Genomic DNA, 27,555 nt, shown 5'->3' on the forward strand with positions numbered 1-27,555 from the left:
AGAAACATAGAAAATAGGTGGAGGAGTAGGCCATTCGGCCGTTCGAGCCTGCACCGCCATTCAATGAGTTCATGGATGAACATGCAACTTCAGTACCCCATTCCTGCTTTCTCGCCATACTCCTTGATCTCCCTAGTAGTAAGGACTACATCTATCTCCTTTTTGAATATATTTAGTGAATTGGCCTCAACAACTTTGTGTGGTGCAGAAGTTTCTCCTCATCTCGGTCCTAAATGGCTTACCCCTTATCCTTAGACTGTGACCCCTGGTTCTGGACTTCCCCAACATTGGGAATATTCTTCCTGCATCTAACCTGTCTAAACCTGTCAGAATTTTAAAGGTTTCTATGAGATCCCCTCTCATTCTTCTGAACTCCAGTGAATACAAGCCCAGTTGATCCAGTCTTTCTTGATATGTCAGTCCCGCCATCCCGGGAATCAGTCTGGTGAACCTTCGCTGCACTCCCTCAATAGCAAGAATGTCCTTCCTCAAGTTAGGAGACCAAAACTGTACACAATATTCCAGGTGTGGCCTCACCAAGGCCCTGTACAACTGTAGTAACACCTCCCTGTCCCTGTACTCAAATCCCCTCGCTATGAAGGCCAACATGCCATTTGCTTTCTTAACCACCTGCTGTACCTGCATGCCAACCTTCAATGACTGATGTACCATGACACCCAGGTCTCATTGTACCTCCCCTTTTCCTAATCTGTCACCATTCAGATAATAGTCTGTCTCTCTGTTTTTACCACCAAAGTGGATAACCTCACATTTATCCACATTATACTTCATCTGCCATGCATTTGCCCACTCACCTAACCTATCCAAGTCACTCTGCAGCCTCATAGCATCCTCCTCGCAGCTCACACTGCCATCCAACTTAGTGTCATCCGCAAATTTGGAGATAGTACATTTAATCCCCTCGTTTAAATTATTAATGTACAATGTAAACAGCTGGGGCCCCAGCACAGAACCTTGCGGTACCCCACTAGTCACTGCCTGCCATTCTGAAATGTACGCATTTACTCCTACTCTTTGCTTCCTGTCTGCCAACCAGTTCTCAATCCACATCAGCACACTACCCCCAATCCCAAAGTGACTATCAATTGTTTCTCCCTGCAGGACCAAAACCCACTACCAAAGGCCGACGATCTATTTGCAACGCTGGCGGGAGGAAAGACGTCCACGAAGCTGGATCTGACTTCAGCCTACATGACGCAGGAACTGGAGGAATCATCGACGGCCCTCACGTGCATCAACACGCACAAAGGTCTTTTTGTTTATAACAGATGCCCGTTTTGAATCAGATAGGCGGCAACGATATTCCAGAGAAACATGGAAAGCTCACTGAAGTTGGTCCCGCACACCGTGGTCTTCCAGGACGACATCTTGGTCATAGGTCGGAACACAGTCGAGCATCTGCAGAACCTGGAGGAGGTTCTTTGTCAACTCAATTGCTTGGAGCTCACGTTAAAACGTTTGAAGTGCGTTTTCCTGGCGCCTGAAGTGGAGTTCCTGGGAAGGAGGATTACGGCGGACGGCATCAGGCCCACCAACGCGAAGACGGAGGCAATCGACAACGCACCGAGGCCACAGAACGTGACGGAGCTGCGGTTGTTTCTGGGACTCCTGAACTACTTTGGTAACTTCTTACTGGGTCTCAGCACACTGTTAGAACAACTGCATGTCTTACTATGAAAAGGGGACGAATGGGTTTGAGGTAAAAGCCAAGAAAATGCCTTTGTGAAAGCAAGAAAGTTGTTATGCTCAAACAACTTGCATGTGTTGTATGATCCATGTAAGCGTTTGGTACTAGCATGTGATGCGTCGTCATATGGTGTCGGGTGTGTATTGCAACAAGCTAGTGATTTTGGGAAACTGCAACCAGTTGCTTATGAGTCCAGCAGTCTGTCTAAGGCTGAGAGAGCCTACAGCATGATTGAGGAAGAAGCGTTAGCGTGTGTCTATGGGGTAAAGAAAATGCATCAATACCTGTTTGGGCTAAAATTCGAATTGGAAACTGACCATAAGCCACTTATATCCCTGTTCTCCGAGAGTAAAGGGATAAATACCAACGCATCGGCCCGCATCCAGAGATGGGCGCTCACGTTGTCCGCATATAACTATGCCATCCGTCACAGGCCAGGCACAAAAAATTGCACCGATGCTCTCAGTAAGCTGCCATTGCCCACCACAGGGGTAGAAATGGCACAGCCCGCAGATCTAGCCATGGTTATGGAAGCATTTGAGAGTGAGCAATCACCCGTCACTGCCTGGCAGATCAAAACCTGGACAAGCCAAGACCCCTTATTATCTCTAGTCAAAAGCTGTGTGCTTCACGGGAGCTGGTCCAGTGTCCCAGTGGAAATGCAGGAAGAGATAAAGCCATTCCAGCGGCGCGAAGATAAAATGTCTACACAGGCAGACTGCATATGACTGTATAGCCATATCCGACGTGTGGTGGCCCGGTAGTGATGCGGACTTAGAGTCCTGCGTTCACAGATGTCATTCATGCTCGCAGTTAAGCAGGGAGGCGCCGCTAAGTTTAAGGTCTTGGCCCTCCAAACCATGGTCTAGGGTACACATTGACAATCAGGCCCGTTCCTGGGTAAAATGTTCCTTGTGGTTGTAGACGTGTACTCCAAGTGGATTGAATGTGAGATAATGTCGGCTAGCACGTCCGCTGCCAGTACTGAAAGCCTGCGGGCCATGTTTGCCACACACAGCCTGCTGGTGAACGACAACCGGTCATGTTTTACCCGTGCTGACTTCAAAGAATTCATGACCCGTAACGGGATCAAACATGTCACATCTGCCTCGTTTAAACCGGCGTCCAATGGTCAGGCAGAGAGAGCAGTGCAAACCATCAAGCAAGGCTTGAAGAGGGCAACTGAAGGCTCACTGCAGACTCGCCTAACCCGAGTCTTGCTTAGCTACCGCACGAGACCCCACTCGCTCACTGGGATCCCACCTGCTGAACTGCTCATGAAAAGAGCACTTAAGACAAGGCTCTCGTTAGTTCACCCTGATCTACATGAACAGGTAGAGAGCAGGCGGCTTCAACAAAGTGCATACCATGATAGCGCAAATGTGTCATGCGAGATTGAAATCAATGATCCTGTATTTGTATTAAATTATGGACAAGGTCCCAAGTGGCTTCCCGGCACTGTTGTGGCCAAAGACTGGAGCAGGGTGTTTCGGGTCAAACTTTCAAATGGACTCATTCACCGGAAACACTTGAACCAAATCAAACTCAGATTCATGGATTACCCTGAGCAACCCACCTTGGACCCTATCTTTTTTGATCCCCCAACATACACACCAGTGGCAACCGGCACCATGGTTGACCACGAAGCAGAACCCATCATCCACAGCAGCCCAGCAGGGCCCAACACACCAGGCAGCCCAGGAAGGCCAGCTGCACAGCAGCCCAGCGAGGGCCCAACAAATGATTCAACAACACCAGCTTTCACACCGAGACGATCAACCACGGCAAGAAGGGCCCCAGATTGACTCACATTGTAAATAGTTACATTATTGACTTGGGCGGGGGAGTGTTGTTATATATGTATACTTGTATTTACTCTGTACAGCCACTCGAGGGCTCATCCCCTGAAGTCCCAAGGGATCCCATAATTCCTTGGGAGCACAGGTATTTAAGGAGGCTTCACAGGTTGGAGAAGCACTCTGGAGACCTGCAATAAAAGACTAAGGTCACACTTTACTTTGAGCTCACAGTGTTCAGTCTGACTTTTTCTCCATACACAACAATAAGAACATAAGAAATAGGTTCAGGAGTAGGTGATCGAACCTGCTCCTCCATTCAATAAGATCATGGCTGATCTGATCATGGACTCAGCTCCAGTTCCCCGCCCACTCCCCATAACCCCCTAATTCCCTTATCATTTAAGAAACTGTCTATTTCTGTCTTAAATTTATTCAATGTCCCAGCTTCCACAGCTCTCTGAGGCAGCGACTTCCACAGATTTACAACTCTCTGAGAGAAGAAATTTCTCATCTTTGTTTTAAATGGGTGGCCCCTTATTCTAAGATCATGCCCTCTAGTTCTAGTCTCCCCCATCTGTGGAAACATCCTCTGGGCAGGCCACATTGTCCGCATGTTAGACACGAGACTCCCAAAGCAAGCGCTCTACTCGGAACTCCTTCATAGCAAACGAGCCAAAAGTGGGCAGAGGAAACGTTGCAAGGACACCCTCAAAGCCTCCCTGATAAAGTGCAACATCCCCACTGATATCTGGGAGAGCCTGGCCAAAGACCGCCCTAAGTGGAGGAAGTGCATCTGGGAGGGCGCTGAGCACCTCGAGCCTCATCGCCGGGAGTATGCAGAAATCAAGCGCAATCAGCGGAAAGAGCGTGTGGAAAATCTGTCCCACCCTCCCTTACCCTCAACAACTATCTATCCCACCTATGACAGGGACTGTGACTCTTGTAATGAACTGTTCAGCCAGCTAAGGACTCATTTTAAGAATGGAAGCAAGTCTTCCTTGATTCGAAGGTACTGCCTATAATGATGATTATGCTTTTGTTGGCACCTTTTGATAAATGTTTCTGTGCAAATCAAAGGCAAGAAATTCATTATAGCCCAGGAATGGACGGTATCTTTCAAAAAGTTTGAGAATTAGTGGCAGGCGTTGATGCTTTAGAATGCATGCAAATTTCATTCTCACTGCTCAAAGATTACCGCGACCTCAGGTAAGCACCTCCCCCCCCCTTAAAGGCAGCAGCGGCTCGATACTCCAGGGAGCAGCGCGAGCAGGTTGGTGACTACGACGAGTGGAACTGGACGACTATATTAGACATCAAATGAAAGCACGCAAGTGATTGCTTGGTGAGTGATCTCTCCCTTCTTGCTTAATTATTTAATCAACTGTTTACTAAATAGTAGTAGTGTGTGTTTTACTAAGGGTTAGAATTCTGTGGTATTGGTGGGATTAAAATAAACTTAATTAATATTAAATACATTAAGATGGCAGGACGGGTGATGTGTCACTGCTGCAACATGTAGGAGCTCGTGGACCAAGTGTCTGCAGCTTGAAGAACTTTAGCTCCGTATTGATGAACTGGAGTCCGAGCTACAGACACTGCGACACATCAGAGAGGGTAGAGTTACCTGGACATTGTGTTCCATGGGGTAGTCACATCTCTGAGGTTAACTAACTCAATTTGACTAGCGGTCAAGGACAGGAGGGTGTGACTACGAATGAGGAAGGTATGGGGATCCAGGAGGTAGTGATAGAGGAGCCTCGGCCCTTGCTCTTGTCCAACAGGTTTGAGGATCTTATTCCCTATGTGGATGAGAGCAGGGACTGCAGGGAGGATGAGCAAATATAGAAACATAGGAACAGAAAATAGGTGCAGGAGTAGTCCATTCGGCCCCTCGAGCCTGCACCACCATTCAATAAGATCATGGCTGATCATTCACCTCAGTACCCCTTTCCCGCTTTCTCTCCATATCCCTTGATCCCTTTAGCAGTAAGGGCCATATCTAACTCCCTCTTGAATATATCCAATGAACTGGCATCAACAACTCTCTACAGTAGGGAATTCCACAGGTTAACAACTCTCTGAGTGAAGGAGTTTCTCCTTATCTTAGTCCTAAATGGCTTACCCCTTATCCTTCGACTGTGTCCCCTGGTTCTGGACTTCCCCAACATCGGGAACATTCTTCTTGCATCTAACCTGTCCAGTCCCGTCAGAATTTTATATGTTTTTATGAGATCCCCTCTCATCCTTCTAAACTCCAGTGAATACAGGCCCAGTCGATCTAGTCTCTCCTTGTATGTCAGTCCTGCCATCCCAGGAATCAGTCTGGTGAACCTTCGCTGCACTCCCTCAATAGCAATTCGATAAGGTTCCATAAAATAGACTGTTTAGATAAAATTAAAGATCATGGGCCTGAACTTGGTGGTCGTACTGCCCACTGCCGCAGGCTGCCGCCGAGATTTTTGGGCGGTCTCCCCTCAGTGCCACTTTCGTGGAGGTCTTCCTCCGGTGGGAAGAGAATACTGCTGGGAACCGCCCACTGACGGCCACTGGCGCGCACGTGTCCTCTCACCCGCCGAGCTGCCTGATTACTCCAGGCGGGAGTCGGCAGCAGCAGGGGGGAAGGACCGCTGCATGAAGGCAAGTCTAACCCCAACGGTAAGTAAGAAGACCTGCAAAAAAAGGTTGGTGAACTTTTATTTATTTATTTTTCCAGCGATTTATGTGTATGGGGTCCCCTCAATGTCTTCCAGTGTTTTTTTTGCCGTATATTTTTATTACTATGTTCTCCCCTCCCTGGGCCTGACTCAATCCTCGGTGGCACTTTGGCGAGGATCGCATTTGCTGCTGAGATTGGGAGGTCCCACCCGCTGCCGCCCAGATTCACAGCGTAAGCCGTTTTTTTGCCGCCAGCGGTACTGGCATATCTTTTAGAGGAATCTTCCTGGCAAAGTGCCGCCAGGTCTCTCGGCGGTCCTTTGTGCGGCACTTGGGTGGGCCTTACCTTTGACCAAGTTCAGGACCCATGAAATTGAAGGCAAATTATTGACCAGGTTAAGAGATTGGTTAGGTGGTAGAAGACAGAGAGTAGCGACAATGGGAATGTACTTGAATTGGAAGGAAATGACTAGTGATGTCCCACAAGGATCTGTGCTGGGGCCTCAACTATTCACTATATTTATGAATGATTTAGGTAACATAATAGAGAGCTATATATCCAAGTTTGCCGATGACACAAAGATTGATGACATAGTAGGTAGTGTATACAGATGCATCAAGTTACAAAGAGACATTAATAGATTAAGTGAGTGGGCAAACCTGTAGCAGATGGATTTTAATACAGGTAAGAATGAAATCATCCATTTCGATCAAAAAAATTATAGATCTGAGTATTTTTTAAATGGTAAAAAGTTAGGAACAATGGAGGTCCAAAGAGATTTAGGGGTCCATGTACACAGATCACTAAAATGTAGTAGTCAGCAACGTTCCCCGTAATTCCGCCGCCTGAGAAAAAGAGTGTTCGAAGACCAGGCCCTCAAATCTGCCAAATCAAAGCTCATGGTCTACAGGGCTGTAGTGATACCCGCCCTCCTGTATGGCTCAGAGACATGGACAATGTACAGCAGACACCTCAAGTCGCTGGAGAAATACCACCAATGATACCTCCGCAAGATCCTGCAAATTTCCTGGGAGGACTGACGCACCAACGTTAGCGTCCTCGACCAGGCCATCATCCCCAGCATTGAAACACTGACCATACTTGATCAGCTCCACTGGGCAGGCCACACTGTTTGCATGCCAGACAGGAGACTCCCAAAGCAAGCGCTCTACTCGGAACTCCTTCATAGCAAACAAGTCAAAGGTGGGAAGAGGAAACTATACAAGGACACCCTCAAAGCCTCCCTGGTAAAATGTAACATCCCCAATGACACCTGGGAGGCCCTGGCCAAAGATCGCCCTTAGTGGAGGAAGTGCATCCGGGAGTGCGCCGAGCACCTCAAGTCTCATCGCCGAGAGCATGCAGAAATCAAGCGCAGGTAGCGGAAAGAGCGTGCGGCAAACCAGTCCCACCCACCCTTTAGATCAACGACTATCTGCCCTACCTGTGACGGAGACTGTGGTTCTCGTATTGGACTGTTCAGCCACCTAAGGACTCATGTTTAGAGTGGAAGCAAGTCTTCCTCGATTCCGAGGGACTGCCTATGATGATGATGAATTCCTTTTGGGTGCACGTCCCCTTTAAGGGTTTGAGCAGCCCATTCATAGTTTTGCACATGTGTGAACTTTAACATTGCAAAAGCCGGTCATGGGCCGTGCAGGACCGGCAGAGAGCTGCGCAAATGTGCAGCTTACAAGGAACGTTGGTAGTCAGGTACAAAAAATAATCAAAAATGCTAATGGACTGTTAGTCCCTATAACTAGAAGGCGAGATTTTAAGTGGATGAAGTTTTGCTACTGCTATACAAATATCGAGTTAAACCACCTCTGGAATAGAAACATACAAACATAGAAACATAGAAAATAGGTGCAGGAGTAGGCCATTCGGCCCTTCGAGCCTGCACCACCATTCAATAAGATCATGGCTGATCATTCACCTCAGTACCCCTTTCCCGCTTTCTCTCCATACCCCTTGATCCCTTTAGCCGTAAGGGCCACATCTAACTCCCTCTTGAATATATCCAATGAACTGGCATCAACAACTCTGCGGCAGGGAATTCCACAGGTTAACAACTCTCTGTGTGAAGAAGTTTCTCCTCATCTCAATCCTAAATGGTCTACCCCTTATCCTAAGACTGTGTCCCCTGGTTCTGGACTTCCCCAACATCGGGAACATTCTTCCCACATCCAACCTGTCCCAACCCGTCAGAATCTTATACATTTCTATGAGATCCCCTCTCATCCTTCTAAACTCCAGTGTCTAAAGGCCCAGTTGATCTAGTCTCTCCTCATATGTTAGTCCAGCCATCCCTGTACTGTGTACAATTCTGGGCACCGCATCTCAGAAAGGATATATTGGCCTTGAAAGGAGTGCAGCGCAGATCCATCAGAATGTTACCAGAGCTTCAAGGCTTAGATTATGCGGAGAGATTACATAAACTAGGCTTGTATTCCTTGCAATATAGAAGGTTAAGGGGTGATTTGATTTTGGTTTTAAGGATTTTGAAAGGATACAGAAAAACATTTTTCTGCTAATGGGGGGGGGGGGTCTTGGACAAGAGGGTGGTTCTTCCCCTAAAACCCCTTCATTATCATCAGGTTCCAGAAGCAGCCAGCCTTTCTATATTAAGATGTTATGTAATATGTAGTATGTTACAATAATTCTGGAGGGCTGTATTCGAGGGCTCCATTTACAGGCACCTGGAACTACTACTTGTAGTTGGACAGGCCTCAGTTATTCCTGTATTCACAGATATACCGCTTTGGATACTGTTGGGGGAGATGGCTCATCAGGGGAAGGCAGCAGCAGCCAAGTTCATGGCACCACGGGTGGCTCTGATGCACAAGAGGGCAGGAAAAGGTGCGAGAGCGAAAGTGGTAGGAGATTCTATTGTAAGGGGAATAGATAGGCATTTCTGTGGTCACAATCGAGACTCCAGGATGGTATGTTGTCTACCTGATGCAAGGGTCATGGATGTCACAGAGCGGCTGCAGGGCATTGTGGAGGGGGAGGGTGAACAGCCAGTTGTCGTGGTGCATACAGTTACCAACAATATAGGTAAAAAACTGGATGAGGCCCTACAAGCTGAATTTAGGGAGCTATGAGTTAAATTAAAAAGTAGGACCTCAAAGGTAGTAATCTACCAGTGCCAAGTGCTAGTCAGAGTAGAAATATCAGGATAGTTAAGATGAATACGTAGCTTGAGGAATGGTGCAAGAGGAAGGGATTCAAATTCCTGGGACCTTGGAACCGGTTCTGCGGGAGGTGGGACCAGTACAAACCAGATGGTCTGTACCTGGGCAGGACTGGAACCGATGTCCAAGGGGGAGTGTTTGCTAGTGCTGTTGCGGAGGGTTTAAACTAATATGGCAGAGGGATGGGAATCTATGCAGGGAGACAGAGGGAAGTAAAATGGGGGCATAAGCAAAAGGTAGGAAGGAAATAAGAAAAAGTGGAGGGCAGAGAAATGAAAGGTAAAAATCAAAAAGGGCCACAGTACAACATCATTCTAAAAGGACAAAGAGTGTTTAAAAAAAACAAGCCTGAAGGCTCTGTGTCTTAATGCGAGGAGTATTCGTATAAGGTGGACGAATTAACTGCGCAGATAGCTGTTAACGGATAACTGTTAGTTGGGATTACGGAGACATAGCTCGAGGGTGACCAAGGCTGGGAACTCAACATCCAGGGGTACTCAATATTCAGGAAGGATAGGCAGAAAGGAAAAGGAGGTGGGGTAGCGTTGCTGGTTAAAGGAAGGACATTAGCTTGGATAATGTGGAATCTGTATGGTAGAGCTGCGGAACACCAAAGGGCAGAAAACGCTAGTGGGTGTTGTGTACAGACCACCAAACAGTAGGAGTGAGGTTCGGGATGGCATCAAACAGGAAATTAGGGATGCGTGCAATAAAGGTACAGCAGTTATCATGGGTTACTTTAATCTACATATAGATTGGGCTAAACAAACTGGTAGCAATATGGTGGAGGAGGATTTCCTGGAGTGTATAAGGGATAGTTTTCTAGACCAATATGTTGAGGAACCAACTAGAGAGCTAGCCATCCCAAACTGGGTGTTGTGTAATGACAATTAGCATTAGTGTAATGATTAATTAGCAATCTTGTTGTGCAAGACCCCTTGGGGAAGAGTGACCATAATATGATAGAATTCTTCATTAAGATGAAGAGGACACAGTTAATTCAGAGACTAGGGTCCTGAACTTAAAGAAAGGTAACTTCGATGATATGAAACGTGAATTGGCTAGAATAGACTGGTGAATGATATTTAAAGGGTTGACAGTGGATAGGCAATGGCAGACATTTAAGATAACATGAATGAATTTCAACAATTGTACATCCTTGACTGGCGTAAAAATAAAATGGGGAAGATGGCTCAACCGTGGCTAACAAGGGAAATTAGGGATAGTGCTTAATCTAAGGAAGAGGCATATAAATTGGCCAGAAAAAGAAGCAAACCTGAAGACTGGGAGAAATTTAGACTTCAGCAGAGGAGGACAAAGGAGGGGGAAAATAGAGTTTGAGAGGAAGCTTGCAGGGAACATAAAAACTGACTGCAAAAGCTTCTATAGATATGTGAAGAGAAAAAGATTCGTGAAGACAAACGTAGGTCCCTTGCAGTCAGAATCAGGTGAATTTATAATGGGGAACAAAGAAATGGCAGACCAATTGAACAAATACTTTTGTTCTGTCTTCACTAAGGAAGACACAAATAATTTTCCGGAAATACTAGGGGACCGAGGGTCTACCGAGAAGGAGGAACTGAAGGAAATCCTTATTAGTCGGGAAATTGATGGGATTGAAGGCTGATAAATCCCCAGGGCCTGATAGTCTGCATCCCAGAGTACTTAAGGAAGTGGCCCTAGAAATAGTGGATGCATTGGTGTTCATTTTCGAACATTCTATAGACTCTGGATCAGTTCCTATGGATTGGAGGGTAGCTAATGTAACCTAACTTTAAAAAAAAAGAGGGAGAGAGAAAACACGGAATCATAGACTGGTTAGCCTGACATCGGTAGTGGGGAAAATGTTGGAATCAATTATTAAAGATGTAATAGCAGCGCATTTGGAAAGCAGTGACAGGATCCGTCCAAGTCATCATGGAGCTATGAAAGGGTAATCATGCTTGACAAATCTTCTAGAATTGTTTAAGGATGTAATTAGTAGAGTGGATAAGGGAGAACCAGTGAATGTGGTGTATTTGGACTTTCAAAAGGCTTTTGACAAGGTCCCACACAAGAGATTAGTGTGCAAAATTAAAGCACATGGTATTGAGGGTAATGTATTGATGTGGATAGAGAACTGGTTGGCAGACAGGAAGCAAAGAGTAGGAACAAACGGGTCCTTTTCAAAATGGCAGACAGTGACTAGCGGGGTACCGCAAGGTTCAGTGCTGGGCCCCCAGCTATTTACAATATACATTAATGATTTGGACGAAGGAATTGAATGTAATATCTCCAAGTTTGCAGATGACACTAAGCTGGTGGCAATGTGAGCTGTGAGGAAGATGCTAAGAGGCTGCAGGTTAAACTTGGACAGGTTAGGTGAGTGGGCAAATGCATAGCAGATGCAGTATAATGTAGATAAATGTGAGGTTATCCACTTTGGTGGCAAAGCAGGAAGGCAGAATATTATCTGAATGGCGACAGATTAGGAAAAGGGGAGGTGCAACGAGACCTGGGTGTCATGGTACATCAGTCATTGAAAGTTGGCATGCAGGTACAGCAAGCGGTGAAGAAGGCAAATGGCATGTTGGCCTTCATAGCGAGAGGATCTGATTATAGGAGCAGGGAGGTCTTACTGCAGTTGTACAGGGCCTTAATGAGGCCTCACCTGGAATATTGTGTACAGTTTTGGTCTCCTAATCTGAGGAAGGACATTTTTGCTATTGAGGGAGGGCAGCGTAGGTTCACCAGACTGATTCCCAGGATAGCAGGACTGAAATATTATGAAAGACTAGATCAATTAGGCTTATATTCACTGGAATTTAGAAGAATGAGAGGGGATCTCATCAAAACATATAAAATTCTGACAGGATTGAACAGATTAGATGCAGTAAGAATGTTCCCGATGTTGGGTCACAGTCTAAGGATAAGGGGTAAGCCATTTAGGACCGAGATGAGGAGAAACTTCTTCACTCAGATAATTGTGAACTTGTGGAATTCACTACCACAGAAATTTATAGAGGCCAATTCGTTAGATATATTCAAAAGGGAGTTAGATGCGGCCCTTACGACTAAAGGGATCAAGCGGTATGGAGAGTAAGCAGGAATGGGATACTGAAGTTGCATGATCAGCCATGATCATATTGAATGGTGGTGCAGGCTCGAAGGGCCGAATGGCCTACTCCTGCACCTATTTTCTATGTTTCTATGTTATGTATGTGGAAGTCTTTACTGACATCATCATGCATGACCACAGCAGATAGCCTTTGTGGTGTATGTAGCACTCAAATCACTGACTCCACACGGTCTGGTGTTGTAGTAACTGCCGTGACTTTGGTCCTTTATTGTGTAACTCCAAAGTGTCTCTCAGGTGTGGTGGGTAGCCTTTTATACTCTGTCCTGCAGGTACTTTCAGGTCTCCCACCACAGCGCCCTCTGTGGCGCACCATTGTACTTATACATTTAATGTACCTGGACAATACATAACATCTCACTCCCCCCGCCCCCAGTTCAAAAAGCCATTGCCGGTAACCTCAGCCTTGTTCATCCTGGTTGATTTGTGAGTGTGAGTCCATGACCATCCACTTCCCTCTTCCCCCCCATGTGGTGTTTGCAGTCCTTACATGGGTGATGAAGTACACGAGCATAACCTCCAACAGAAAGCAGGTGTTTATAGACTGTACATTAGTATGGTACATGTAATACATGGTACAGATGTAATGTCAAAAGGTTGCAGGTACACTGAACAGTTATTTAATTCCAGCACCTCTGGGTGAGGTACGGTGGTGGTATACTGCCCCTTTTTGCCCAAGGTAATGGGCTGCGCTGAGACAGGATATCGCAACTGGTGCATTGCCTCTGTTGTCAGTAAGTAGTCAACTTGGTGGCTCATCTGCAGCTGCTGAACCATTGCATGAATCACATAAATCGAAAATCGCATTCGTCCATTAGTCATGTTAGTCATGGGTCCATAACCCTTTTACATTTACCTCGTGGTATTAACTCTTTTTGTAATTCATATCCATTTTTTAAACACAGTAACCATTCAGCATTAAAATATTAACTCTTATCACAAGTCCGTCGTCGTACATTCACATTGCTCATTTAGACTCGCTCTTGCCTTACAAAAGTCTCTTTGTGGGGACCGCCAATGGTGTAAGGCCCTTTTAAGAATCCCGGGTGCAGTTCCCTTTTCAGACGCCATCTTGTGTTTCCCACGAGGCTTTCACTGGGTGCCGCCATTTTAGTTTCTCTGCTTGCCTTTGTCTGCAGAGCTCTGCTGCCACGAGGCTCGCGTCCATCTTGAGCTCGCTGACAAAGAAGAAAGAAAGTGTAAAATCAGGCTTGAAAGGGGAAATTCTGGCCTCGGCTTCAGCATTGCAGGTGGCACAGATAATCCACACATTGGTGATGATCCGAGCATATTCATTATAAAAATCATTGTTGGAGGTGCAGCTGCACAGGATGGAAGACTGCGGGTGAATGATTGCATCCTTCGGCTAAATGATGTAGATGTCAGGGAAATAACACATAGCAAAGCAGTAGAAGCTTTAAGAGAGGCTGGATCGATGTGCGATTATACGTGCGGAGAAGGAAGCTTGTCACTGGAAAGATCTTAGAAATAAAACTTATCGCGTTCTCCCGGGTCATACCTGTCACCGCTGTAGCCTCCGCACCGCTGAAGCCTCCTCTCCTGCCGTTCCAGCCGCCGCCGCCACTGTAGCCTCCTCTCCTGCCGTTCCAGCCGCCGCTGTAACCTCCTCTCCTGCCGTTGCCATGGCCACCACCGCCGCCGTCCCGGCCTCCACCGTAGCCGCAACCGCCGCCTGACTTCCTCTCCGCATGGGCCCCCCCCTCGATTTGTCATCTGTCGATGGATTTTCCGATCAACGCCTGCTCTTCCAGGGTCTGCTCGTCTATGGAGGCTGAGGCTGCAGGATTGCTTGAGGTCAGGAGTTCTGGGCTGCTGTCGCCTGTGTGGGGATTTAGACTGCCAATGGATGGCTTCTTTCTCCTCCAGCTCGGTCGGCGCTGCTCTTTGGGAACCCGGGGAACAGCAGTCTGTGGAGAAATGAAGTCTTCCCAACTCCCACGGACCTTTCCCATCCACCTCCTGCCGGGAAGCGTCTGCCCATCGCCTGCAATGACCCACAAAGGTAAACCGTGCGTCTCGCCCCCGTGCGATACCTGCACATCCGCTCTGCCAAGAACAGGAATCAGTTCCTTGGTGTAGGTGCGCAGCTTCACCATGATCGGGGCTAGCTTGGGTCGTGCAGCTGGGTTGACTCACAGTTTTCTCAAAAGTTCTCTGACTCACCAACGACGGACCCGATTTAGTGTCCACTTCCATACTCACTGGGACTCCGTTGATCTTGACTTCCATAATCACTGGGGCCGAATCGTCGGTACACGTGTACAGTCCAAGCGTCTCATCTTCTTCTGCCTGCTCCTCGCTGGAAAATGGATCCTCTACCATCTCCTCAGCCAGACGGTGAGTCAGGTTTCTTTTGCACATACGCTGAAGGTGGCATTTTGTGTGGCAGGTATTGCAAGTATACTCCGCAAACCTGCACTGGTGAGCCCCATGGCTTCCTCCGCAGCGCCAGCATGGTGCTACTCGATTAGCCCCCCTCGGCGGACTCTGAGTTCCAGGACCCCGAGATCCGTGCTCTCTGTCCTGGGCAGAGCCACGTTCTGCAGTTTTGTCCATGGTGGGTGCTATCCTGTGGACAGTGCCTGCCGGATTCGAGACTGTGTGGAACATCTGCTTGGTGCTGCAAGTCGAGGTCATAAATGCCCTGCTGATGGTGATGGCTTGCTTCAGGGTGACTGTGGGTTCAGTGGATAGCAGCCTGTGAAGGAGACCCTCATGGCCAATCCCCATAACAAAGACGTCTCGCAACGCGTCGTCAAGGTGTGTGCCAAAATCACACGGCGCCGCGAGTATCCTGAGGTCCGCAGGATATTTGGTGACATCCTGGCCCTCAGGTTGAAGTGGTGGTAGAATTTGTGCCGGGCCATGAGGATGCTTTCCTTCGGTTTCAGTTGGTCACGAATGAGTGCGATCATCTCCTCATATGACTTATCCCTGATGCTCGCGGGTGCCAGCAAATTCCTGACGAGACAGTAAACCTCATCGCCACAACTGGAAAGCAATATCGCCTTACGCTTCTCTCTCAGTGCGTCCGTGTTCCCCGTCAGGTTGTTTGCTGTGAAGTAGTACTCGAGCCTTTCCGTAAAGGCATCCCAATCATTGTCCACCGTAAAATCCTTTAATGAGCCCAGAGTAGCCATGGTTGCGTGAAGTTCATCCGTGTCCTTGTCGCCAATGTGGTGTATGTAGCACTCAAATCACTGACTCCACACGGTCTGGTGTTGTCGTAACTGCTGTGACCTTGGTCCTTTATTGTGTAACTCCAGAGTGCCTCTCAGGTGTAGTGGGCAGCCTTTTATACTCTGTCTTGCAGCTACTTTCAGGTCTCTCACCACAGCGCCCTCTGTGCAGCAGCCCTTAGGAGTCACTGATGACTCAGTGTTTTTGTACACATATGAGTGAGTAGGGAGTTTAGGCAAATTATATAAATTAGTTAACCCCATGCCATTCCACAGAATCAAACGAGCACATAAACAGTGCAGATGCACTTATGAGCATCAGCAGCTTGGGCTATATTTTGACCTAATTGCAAAATTGGGACTCAACTGTGTTTCTACAAAAAAAAAAAGAACATGAACATTAACAAATGTCCTTAATAGAATATCCCCAAAATTTGTACCTTAGCAAAATGCATTTGTGTCACAAAATACTGAGAAAAGATAGAAGAAAAAGGACTTATTATTTATATCACGATTTCACGACCTCCGGACATCCCAAAGCATTTTACTGCCAATGAAGTACTGTTCTATTGTAGAAAATGTGGCAGCCAATTTGTGCACAGCAAGGTCGCACAAACAGCAATGAGATAATGACCAGATAATCTGTTTTAATGATGTTGGCTGAGGGATAAATATTGGCCAGGACACAGGGAAGAACTCCCCTCCTCTTCTTCGAAATAGCACCATGGGATTGTTTACATCCATCTAAAAGGGAAGACGGGGGCCTTGGTTTAACATCTCATCCGAAAGACAGCATCATCGACAGTGCAGCACTTCCTCAGTACTGCATTGGATAAAATTTTCAAGCATCCGGGAAGGCATCGAACACCTCGCATCTCCTCGCCGGGAGCAAGTTAAAACCAAGCGTAAACAGTGGAAGGAGCGCACGGCAACCCAAGCACCCCACCCACCCGTTCCTTCAACCACCATCTGTCCCACCTGTGACAGAGGTTGTAGGTCCTGCATTGTACTGATCAGTCACCTGAGAACTTATTTTTAGTGTGGAAGCAAGTCATCCGAGGGACTACCTAAGAAGAAGAAGAAGAAGAATGGATGAAAATAACCTCCACTGCCGAATTCCCAGCATGTAATGGCCCAGAAATTCCGTTTTTTTCTTCCCATGAGCGTTCGAATGGAATATAGAGAAAAGATGAGCACCTACCTGAAGCTGCTGCAGCCACGCGAGATCCCAATCCTGAGGCCTCTCCTGACTGCGCATCACAGCACGTGCACGTTGGGACGGGCGCAGGCGTGGAGCTGGAGTCACATGACTCTGGGCAGCCAATCAGTTATCGTATATTCTCATTCATAATAATGGGAACTCTGTAAGTTGGAGTTCCCATTATTATGAATGAGAAACAGCCCCCAAAACACTAATATACAATAATAAAAGATAGAAAAAATGCACAACATATTTTTATTAATTTAAATTAAAGTTATTTATGTATTTAAAAAATATATATTCCAATTAAAAAAAAAATAATTATGCTTTAAAATAAACTTACCATAGTGGGGAGGATTTTTAAGAATAAAATATGTTTTTATAACTTTATTTTAAAATGTTTTTGTGTATTTTAAAACTCTTAAGCCTGTAAAAGTAGGCTATCCGCCTGTTTTTATTAGACGCAAGAGTTTTGAGGATATTTGCTGGGCAAGATATGCATAAATCCCGCAATCTTGCCCTTGCAAATGTCCTCACTCCCGATATGCATGAGATCTGTCAAACCAGAAACTTGACAGATCTGAAAACCCAGTTTTCAGCGCATGCGCATTGCGCGCTGGAAACCGACTTTTCCGATGCCTTCCTGGGTCCGTAGAAACTCCGTACGGACCCGGGAGGCCGGGATTTCCATGTAATGTTCTCGATCCAAAAATGAAATCAATACTTTGTAAAATCTACCATAATATAGTAGTGCAGTTTTGTTAAAATGAAACATTTACTTACTGTATCGCATGGATGAAATTTCTTTTGTCCAGACCTTATGATACAACAATTCAAACTTTACCAGTGCATGAGCAATTTTGTTATACTTTCGCACAATGGATATGCCCTGTGGGCTTTTTAGAATGTCAGAATTTTTCTGAAACAAAAAGAAATACTTAAAGATAGATTTGAAGCTAGAGCAGACAACACACTATCATACTTCTCACAAGTACAAAAATATTTCCATGCACAAGCAATAATATTGTGTCATTCATTCAGGTCAGTCAGTATATAGATCTAAAAATAAAAATAACATTTATGACATAACAAACATAAAACATTCTGAAAACATTCTTTAACGTGCAACTAAAATGAGTCATTTTTGATATAACGTGCAACTAAAATGTGTCATGACAGATACTGAAAGCTCAATACTTCATAAACTCTACAAAGTATAGAAAGTGCAGGGGTGCAATTAAAGAGGGAATTAGGAAAGCAAAGAGAGAGCATGAAAACATTTTGGTAAGTAAAATCAAGGAAATTCAAAAAATGTCTTTTCAATACATTAAGAACAGGAGGATAACTAAAGATAGTCTATTAGAGACCATAAAGGTAATCTGTGTGTGGAGGCAGAAGACGTGGGTATGGTTCTTAAAGAATACTTTGCATCTGTTTAACATAGAAACATAGAAATTTAGAAATTTACAGCGCAGAAGGAGGCCATTTCGGCCCATCGTGTCCACACCGGCCGACAAAGAGCCGCATGGCCCTTGGTCAGCAGCCCAAAAGGTTACATATAAACCTATGAACAATGACGGAAAGACAAAGAGCACCCAGCTCAACCAGTCTGCCTCACACACTGCGAAATCCCTTATACTGAAACATTCTACATTCTGGTTGATAATGAAGAGGAAATTCATGGGCTGCAGGAGGTTATCAATCTATTGGTCAGGTGGGCAGAGCAGTTGCAAATGGAATTTAATTCAGAGAAGTGTGAGGTGATGCACTTTGGGAGGGCTAATAAGAAAAGGGTATACACATTAAGTGATGAACAAAGGGACCTTACTTAAGGAAGGATAAACCTTACTTAAGGAAGGATATACTAGCTTTGGAGGGGGTACAGAGACGATTCATAGGCTGATTCCGGAGATGAGGGGGTTACCTTATGATGATAGATTGAGTAGACTGGGTCTTTACCTGTTGGAGTTCAGAAGGATGAGGGGTGATCTTATAGAAACATTTAAAATAATGAAAGGGATAGACAAGATAGAGGCAGAGAGGTTGTTTCCACTGGTCGGGGAGACTAGAACTAGGGGGCACAGCCTCAAAATACGGGGGAGCCAATTTAAAACCGAGTTGAAGGAATTTCTTCTCCCAGAGGGTTGTGAATCTGTGGAATTCTCTGCCCAAGGAAGCAGTTGAGGCTAGCTCATTGAATGTATTCAAGTCACAGATAGATACATTTTTAACCAATAAGGGAATTAAGGGTTACGGGGAGCGGGCGGGTAAGTGGAGCTGAGTCCACGGCCAGATCAGCCATGATCTTGTTGAATGGCGGAGCAGGCTCGAGGGGCTAGATGGCCTACTCCTGTTCCTAATTCTTATGTTCTTATGTTCTTATGGAGTGCTTGTTCACAGATCCCTGAAGGTAGCAGGCCAGGTGGATAAGGTGGTTAAGAAGGCATACGGAATGCTTACCTTTATTGGCTGAGGCATAGATTATAAGAGCAGGGAGGTTATGCTTAAATTGCATAAAGCTTTGGTTAGGCCACAGCTGGAATACTGCGTGCAGTTCTGGTCGCTGTATTATAGGAAGGATGTGATTGCACTAGAGAGGGTGCAGAGGAGATTTACTTGGATGTTGCCTGGAATGGAGAATCTTAGTTATGAGGACATATTGGATAGGCTGGGTTTGTTCTCATTGGAACAGAGGAGGTTGAGAGACCTCATTGAGGTGTACAAAATATTGAGGGGCCTGGACATAGTGGATAGTAAGGGCCCATTTCCATTGGTGGAGGGGTCTATAATGAGGGGGCATAGTTTTAAGGTGGTTAGTGGAAGGTTTAGAGGGGATTTGAGGGGGGGGCTTCTTTACGCAGAGGGTTGTGCGGATCTGGAACTCGTTCCATGGAAGAGTGGTGGATGCAGAAACCCTCACCACTTTTAAGAAATGGTTGGATGGGCACATGAAGTGCAGTAACCTGCAGGGTTATGGATCGAGAGCTGGTAGTTGGGATTAGACTGGATGACCTTGTGTTGGATGGCGCAGATATGATTGTAAGTACTGCAGGGAATAGAATACGTCCAGCTTGATCTCCTGGACTAGTTTCGATCGCCTGGATGGGTCGGAGAGGAATTTTCCCAGATTTTTTCTCCCTAAATTGGCCTGGGTTTTTATCTGGTTTTTTCCTCTCCCAGGAGATCACATGGCTCCAGTTGAGGTGGAGTGTAGAATGTTTCAATATAAGGGGTGTCACAGTTGTGTGAGGCGGTCTGGTTGGGCTGGGTGCTCTTTGCGTTTCTGTCATTGTTCATAGGTTTATATGTAACCTTTAGTGCTGCTGACCAACGGCTCTTTGTCAGCCGGCATGGACACGTTGGGCCGAAATGGCCTCCTTCTGCGCTTTAAAGTTCTATGTTTCTATGATTCTATAGTATTTAGCCGTTAGCATATGACATAAGCATCCCTTTTTTTCTTAATCCTCCCCTGTAAGTCCCTAGACATTCAGGGGGCTCTCGAATTATTTTTTCCAGCCTTTTTCTTTAAGGGCACATGTTTGACCTGAGCCCTATGGATCTCCTCCTTAAATGCCTCCCACTATTTTGACACTGATTTACCCACAAGCAGCTGTTTCCAGTTCACTATGGCCAAATCCTTAACTTTGCAAAATTAACTTTTCTCCGAATCGGAACTTTTATTCTAGGCCTATCCTTGTCCTTATCCAGAACTAACTTGAATCTGACTGAATTATGGTCACTGGCGTCCAAGTACTCTCCCACTAGTACCCCTTCAACCTGCCTAGTTTCATTCCCAAAACTAAATCCAAGATCGCCCCCTCGTGTTGGGCTTGCTATATACTGACTAAAAAAGTTCTCTTGAATGCATTTCAAGAATTCCGCACTCTCTATACCCTTCACACTAAATTTGTCCCAATCAATATTTGGATAGTTAAAATCCGCTGCTATTACTACCCTATGGTTTTTGAACTTCACAGCAATTTGCCTACATATTTGCTCCTCTATCTCCTCCCACTGTTTGGAGGTCGATACTATACATCCAGCAGTGTGATCGCCCCTTTTTTATTTTTCAATTCTGCCCATATGGCCTCATTTGATGATCCCTCTAACATATCATCCCTCCTCACCACTGTAATTGTTTACACACAAGAGAGGGGCAATGCAGACATTGCAATCAGGGAGGAGGTGTGTGAAATATAAGATGAAATAAACATAGTGAGAGAGGAAGTGTTAAGAGGTTTAGCATCTTTGAAAGTGGATAAATCCCCAGGCCCGGATGAAATGTATCCCAGGCTGTTAAGAGAAGCAAAAGAGGAAATAGCAGAGGCACCAACCATCATTTTCCAATCCTCTCTGGCTACAGGTGTTGCGCCGGAGGACTGGAGGACTGCTAACGTGGTACCTTTGTTTACTGGAGGCAGTGTTGAATCTCCTCATCGATGTCTGCTCGGGAGCCTCTTATCAACAAAAGCAGACATCGATGAGGAGATTCAACACTGCCTCCAGTGTGCCAGCGCAGCCTTCATGGCAAACGAGCCAAAGGTGGACAGAAGAAACATTACAAGGACACCCTCAAAGCCTCCCTGATAAAGTGACCCACCGACACCTAGGAGCCCCTAGCCAAAGACCTTCCTAAGTGGAGGAAGTGCATCCAGGAGGGCGCTGAGCGCCTCGAGTCTCATCGCTGAGTGCATGCAGAAAACAAGCGCAGGCAGCGGAAAGAACGTGCGGCAAACCTGTCCCACCCTCCCTTACCCTCAACCACTGTCTGTCCCATCTGTGGCAGGGACTGTGACTCTCGTATTGGACTGTTCAGCCACCTAAGGACTCATTTTAAGAGTGGAAGCTAGTCTTCCTCGACTCCAAAGGACTGCCTACGATGATGACCTTTGTTTAAAAAGGGAGAAAGTGATAGACCGTGTAATTACAGGCCAGTCAGTCTTAACCTCGGTGGTGGGAACATTATTGGAAAAACCCTGTGGGGCAGGATAAATCTTAATTTGAAAAGACATGGATTAATCAAGGACAGTCAGCATGGATTTGTCAAGAGAAGGTCGCGTCTGACTATCTAGATTTAATTTTCCGAGGAGGTAACCAGGAGGGTCGATGAAGGCAGTGTGGATGATGTATATGGATTTTAGCAAAGCTTTTGATAAGGTCCCACATGGCCGACTGTTCACGAAAGTAATAGCCCATGGGGTCCAGGGCAAAGTGGAAAGTTGGATCCAAAATCAGCTCAGAGGCAGGAAGAAAAGGGCAATGGTTGACGGGTGTTTTTGTGACTGGAAGGCTGTATCCAGTGGGGTTCAGCAGAGCTCAGTGCTGGGTCCCTTGCTTTTTGTGGTATATATCAATGACTTGGACTTAAATGTTGGGGGTATCATTAAGAAGTTTTCAGATGACATTAAAATAGGCTGTGTGGTTGATAATGAAGAAGAAAGCTGCGGACTGCAGGAAGATATCAATGTACTGGTCAGGTGGGCAGAACAGTGGCAAATGGAATTCAATCCGGATAAGTGTGAGGTAATACATTTGGGGAGGTTTAACAAGGCAAGGGAATGGACATTAAATGGTATGACACTGAAAAGTGTAGTGGAACAAAGGGACCTTGGAGTGCAGATCTACTGATCCCTGAAGGTAGCAGGCCAGCTAGATAAGGTGGTTAAGAAGGCATATGGAGTACTTGCCTTTATTAGTCGAGGCATGGAATACAAGAGCAAGGAGGCTATGCTTGAACTGTATAAGACATTGGTTAGGCTGGAGTTCTGTGTACAGTTCTGGTCACCACATTACAGGAGAGATGTATTTGCCCTGGAAAGGGTGCAGAGGAAATTTACAAGAATGTTGCGTGGACTGGAGAATGTTGGCTAATAGGAAAGATTGGAGATGCTGGGTCTGTTTTCTTTAAAATTATGAGGGGCTTAGATAGAGTGGATAGGAAGGACTTGTTTTCATTGGCAGAGGGGTCAACAACCAGGGGGCACAGATTTAAAGTAATTGGGGGGGGGGGGAGGTTTAGAGGAAATATGAGGGGAAATTTCTTCACCCAGAGGGTGGTGAGGGTCTGGAACTCACTGCCTGAAAGGATGGTAGAGGCAGAAACCCTCACCACATTTAAAAGATACTTGGATGTGCACTTAAAGTGCCGTAACCTACAGGGCTATGGACCAAGAACTGGAAAGTGGGATTAGGCTGGATAGCTCTTGATTGGCCAGTGCGGACATGATGGGTCGAAATGGCCTCCTTCCCTGCTGTAACTTTCTTTGATTGTATGATTCTATGATCCTGAAATGAGCTTTCAACCATATATGCGCACCATAACTAAGTCCGCCTATTTCCACTTCCATAACATCGCCCTTCTCCACCCCTGCCTCAGCTCATGTGCTGCTGAAACCTTCATTCATGCCCTTGTTACCTCAAGACCTGACTATTCCAAAGCAGTTCCAGCCACTCTGCCATGTTCTACCCTATGTAAACTTGAGGTCATCCAAAACTCGGCTGCCCGTCTCCTAACTTGCACCAAGTCCCTTTCACCCATCACTCCTGTAGTCGCTGACCTACATTGGCTTCCAGTTAAGCAACACCTCGAATATAGCATTCTCATTCTTGTTTTCAAATCCCCCAATGGTTTCATCCCTCCATATCTCTGTAATGTCCTCCAGTCCCACAATCCCCCCGCCCCCTGAGATATCTGCGCTCATCTAATTCTGCCCTCTTGAGATTTTAATCGTTCAACCATTGGTGGCCCTGACTTCAGTTGCTTAGACCCTAAGCTTTGGAATTCATTCCCTAAACCTCTCTGCCTCTCTACCTCTTTGACCAAGCTTTTGGTCACCTGCCCTAATTTCTCCTTATGTGACTTGGTGTCAATTTGTTTTGTCTTACAACACTCCGACGAAGCACCTTGGACATTTTACTATGTTAAAGGCACTATATAAATACAAGTTGTTGTTGTCATCTGCTCTGGTTAGCACCTATATTCTTTTAACTCCATGTCCACTCCCGACTGAGTGGAACACTGAGATTACACATCAGGTGACACATAATCTCGGTGTCCTATTCAACCCTGAGCTGTCTTTTCTTTTCACATCAGGTTACCAAAACGGTATTTTTAGAGCTCTGGTATATTGCCTGCTTCAACGTCCAGCTCTCTGTCTCCACTGCCTAAATTCTAACTAATGCATTCATCACCACTACAATTGATTTCTCAAATGCTTTCCTTGCTGGCCTCCTTTTGTCCACCCTTAAAAGCCAATACAGAACTTTGCAGCTTAAGTATCCTTGCTGAATACTGCATTTGCAGCACCTTTTTACTTCCCAAACTTCATTGGTTACCTGTTCTCCAACTTAGAGTTCAAAGCCCTCATTCTTGTTTTAAGTCCCTCCATGGTCTCGCTCTATCTTATGTAAATAATTTTCTCAAGCAATAAATCCTAGTCTCCTGTCTCTGACTTACTGCCACTACTCTACTATTGGAGGCTATGTTTTCTGTCATTGCATCTCTGTTCTTTGGAATTCAATCCTTAATTGGCTTTGCCTTGCTACCATTCTCCTTTCCTTTCAAATGCTTTAAATAGTTAGGGTTAGAAATTGTATAGCGCCCCGTTTGGGGCTAACATTTGAATAGTCACAAAAGTATCGGCAGGTGAAAAAGATTTGCTGCTCCCGGAATCTTCAACTTTAGCGCTCCAAGAGGGAAGTGCAGCACGAAATCAAGCTCTATCATTTCCCTTAAAGTGCTAAGGTGAGTGAGAGAGGTGGTAGCGACAAAATGCTGAACAATGTTCAGTGCAGTGCTATCATCTTAAGAGGCTTCTTCCCTCACTTAAAGGGAAGGGCCAATGACTGGTTGAATGAATCTTACTGCTCCATGAACCCACAAGACCTATGCTATGTGCATAACAGCCCCAAGCACTCTAAGAGAGTGAAGGGCTGAGGAATCAAAAGCAATCAGAAGGCATCAGACTGGGGAGAGTAATACATTTTGCCTAACCTGACCATCACTTACTTTAAATATCGCTCCCCATACTGGCAATGCTGCAGGGGGCGGGAGCAAATATCACATCCGGGGCGCTAATGGGATGCTGCATCCGGATGACGTCATGATCTATGGGGCGCAAGAGAGCGAGGTGGTATGTGTTAGCGTCAGCGCAAAACCGCCAGGGTAGTTCACAGGCGTCGGTGAAATCGCCGCATCTGGTTGGTAACACCCTTAGAGTCCCGTTACTGTCCCCTACAGGCCCGAACGGGAGGTGCAAACCAGGCAAGTTTCTCCCCCTTAACATTTTCACTGTGCTTGGTTGCCTCTCACTGGTTAATCTTTCCTGTCTCTTCCCTTGTACAGGACTCTTTTTAAAAATGCAACGTGTTGTTGCAAAGGAAGGTGTGCTGACAAGTGATACAATGCCAATAAAAGTTCTGATAAATTGTTCATCCTTTTTTAGGCTGCTTGGAGGAGAAACTAAGCTGGGCGACTGCTGATGGCATTTTTCACTTTATTTAACGGATAGCAATGGCAGAACTGTTATATGGCAAAAAGATAGAGTGAAACAGAAGAATATAAGAATGCAATCAAGTTGTCAAAGTTACTTCCAAATTCTCTGTGATGGTGTACAAAGTTTACACTGTACAAAGTTCATGGTGCGGAGCAACAAAAATGTTTGATAATGCAATCTATTAAGATGCTATCACATGTTTGAATATTTAGCAACCATGTCAACAATTTTCATCCTAACCCTGCAGCACTGATACTGCTGGGGTTACTCATTAACTAGCGGGGAAGGGAAATATGCGGGTGGGCAGCTACATAAGAGCAGAGTTGGTAGGTCTGGCTGAAGATGTGGTCAAAGCCAGAAATTAGACATTTTTATTTGCTCTTGGGGATGTGGGTGATCCTGGTATTTATTTCCCACCCCCAAGATTCCTGTGGGCATTAAAAGTCAACCACATATTATGATTCTGAAATCATATACTGGTCAGAGCAGGTCCAGTCCAGACAGTAGTGAGCCATTTGTGGCTTTACAGCAATTCAGCACCTTCCGTCGTCACTTCTTCTTGGCGCCAGCCCACAAATTACATTTATTGAATTCAGTTTCACAACCTGTCATAGTGCGACTATGAACTCACAACTTCGAGGTTGCTAGTCGAGTACCATAACCAGTAGCCTACTCTAACTTTCCAGCAAGGGTAGTTTTCCAATGGCAGCATCTGATTACTCAGTATTCCAGGTAATGAAACCTTTCTGGAATACTTTTGTGGGCCTAATTCTGCGGAAAAAAGTAATTTATGCCTGCCTCTCGTATATGTACAATTGTATTATTATCTAATTATTTTATAATAGAATTACTTACATAGAAATAATCAATGGGCTCATGTGCACGTCTGAAGAGCTGTCTCACCCACAGTATCTTTCCAGCTATAGGAGGCATGTTTCTAGCAAGTGATGGATCCTCTTTATTCGCCTGATAATGCTGCAGACAGACATGCAGAATTCCAAAATAAATTAAGCAGACAACAAATCGAATAACTCAACATAAAAGTGTATATTTTACAACCTGGATCAGGTGCAGGGGAATCAGTAAATTAAGGAAGCACGTTTTCTTGATTCTTGTCATATATTTGTCACATCTTCTGTATTTAAAGGGTGATAGAGCAAGTTTAGGGAACTATAGACCAATTAGCTTAATGTCGATGGTGGAAAAAATAATGGAATCGTTAGTCAAAGATGTAATAGAAAAACATCTAGAACCTAAAAATATAATGGGGGGGAAAATTGTGGTCAGAGGCTTCCTTCGTACGAATGCCTCCGACCCGAAAATAATCTACAAAAGTACCCGGTGATCCCAGAGGAACGTAGGATCCCGGTCAGAGGCCTAGATTCGCTTCGCACTACATGGGAAGATGTCTTTCAGGTACGTAAGTATAAGCTGGAGTCACGTGGGCCTGGACCACCAAGCACTAAATAGTATTCGCATTGATAAAAATGGAAGCTCTGTTTGTACGGGCTCCCCTTACTATCAATGAGAAAAACCCCAAAGCACCAAAACAGAGCATAATAAATAAATAAGACACCTCACATATTTCAAATGAATTGAAATTAATGTAATTAAATGTTTTATAACAAATATATATTATGGGGAATTTTTTTTAATGTGTTTTAATCGTGTTAAAAATAAACTTACCTGAATGGACAGGGGGCTAGAACCTCCACTTTTGTGCTTATCGCCCAAAAATGAGCATTATTTCTGGCGTGGGTGGTAAAAAAGGGTTTTTAGATCGCCGGCTTCTCGCCCATTCACAAAACACCTAGTTTACATTTTTGAAAATGGGTGTTACCGTCATCGATATCAAATGGGCAGTAGCGTTAAATTTTTTGGACCTTCTGCGTAAAGTGTGGCCGTCCTTAGCAACGGCATGGCAACACTCGATTCCCGCGATTCAGGAGGTCAAGGGTCATCATAACATGCGCAGAAGAGGAGACAGAGTGAGGGGGAACTCAGAGGGACTGAAGCGTGTCTGGGTGTGGTTTGACTGCTTGGGGAGGAAGGAGGGAGACTTTAGAGCTTCACAGCAAGTAGGCAAACAAAAATTAGCTGTTACCAACCACATATTTGCCCAAATTTGGCCTATAATGGAGAGAGAGGAGGAGGCATCACAGCACGCTGTGGAGACTGACGCTGGAG

General features: G+C 45.6%; 1 protein-coding gene across 2 annotated transcripts in view; it reads right to left on the reverse strand.

Annotated features, from left to right (window-relative positions):
• The window catches only part of LOC139267485 (dynein axonemal heavy chain 8-like), a 2,569,686-nt gene that overhangs the window by 1,714,308 nt on the left and 827,823 nt on the right, over positions 1–27,555 (reverse strand). For both annotated transcript variants that reach the window (XM_070885867.1, XM_070885866.1), the window contains 2 exons: positions 26,224–26,343; positions 17,657–17,792 (listed from right to left, as the gene is read on the reverse strand). In XM_070885867.1, coding sequence (XP_070741968.1) covers positions 17,657–17,792; positions 26,224–26,343 — 256 coding nt within the window. The remainder of the gene's footprint in view (positions 1–17,656; positions 17,793–26,223; positions 26,344–27,555) is intronic.

This window comes from Pristiophorus japonicus, chromosome 7, assembly GCF_044704955.1.
Source record: "Pristiophorus japonicus isolate sPriJap1 chromosome 7, sPriJap1.hap1, whole genome shotgun sequence".
NCBI lineage: Eukaryota > Metazoa > Chordata > Chondrichthyes > Pristiophoridae > Pristiophorus > Pristiophorus japonicus.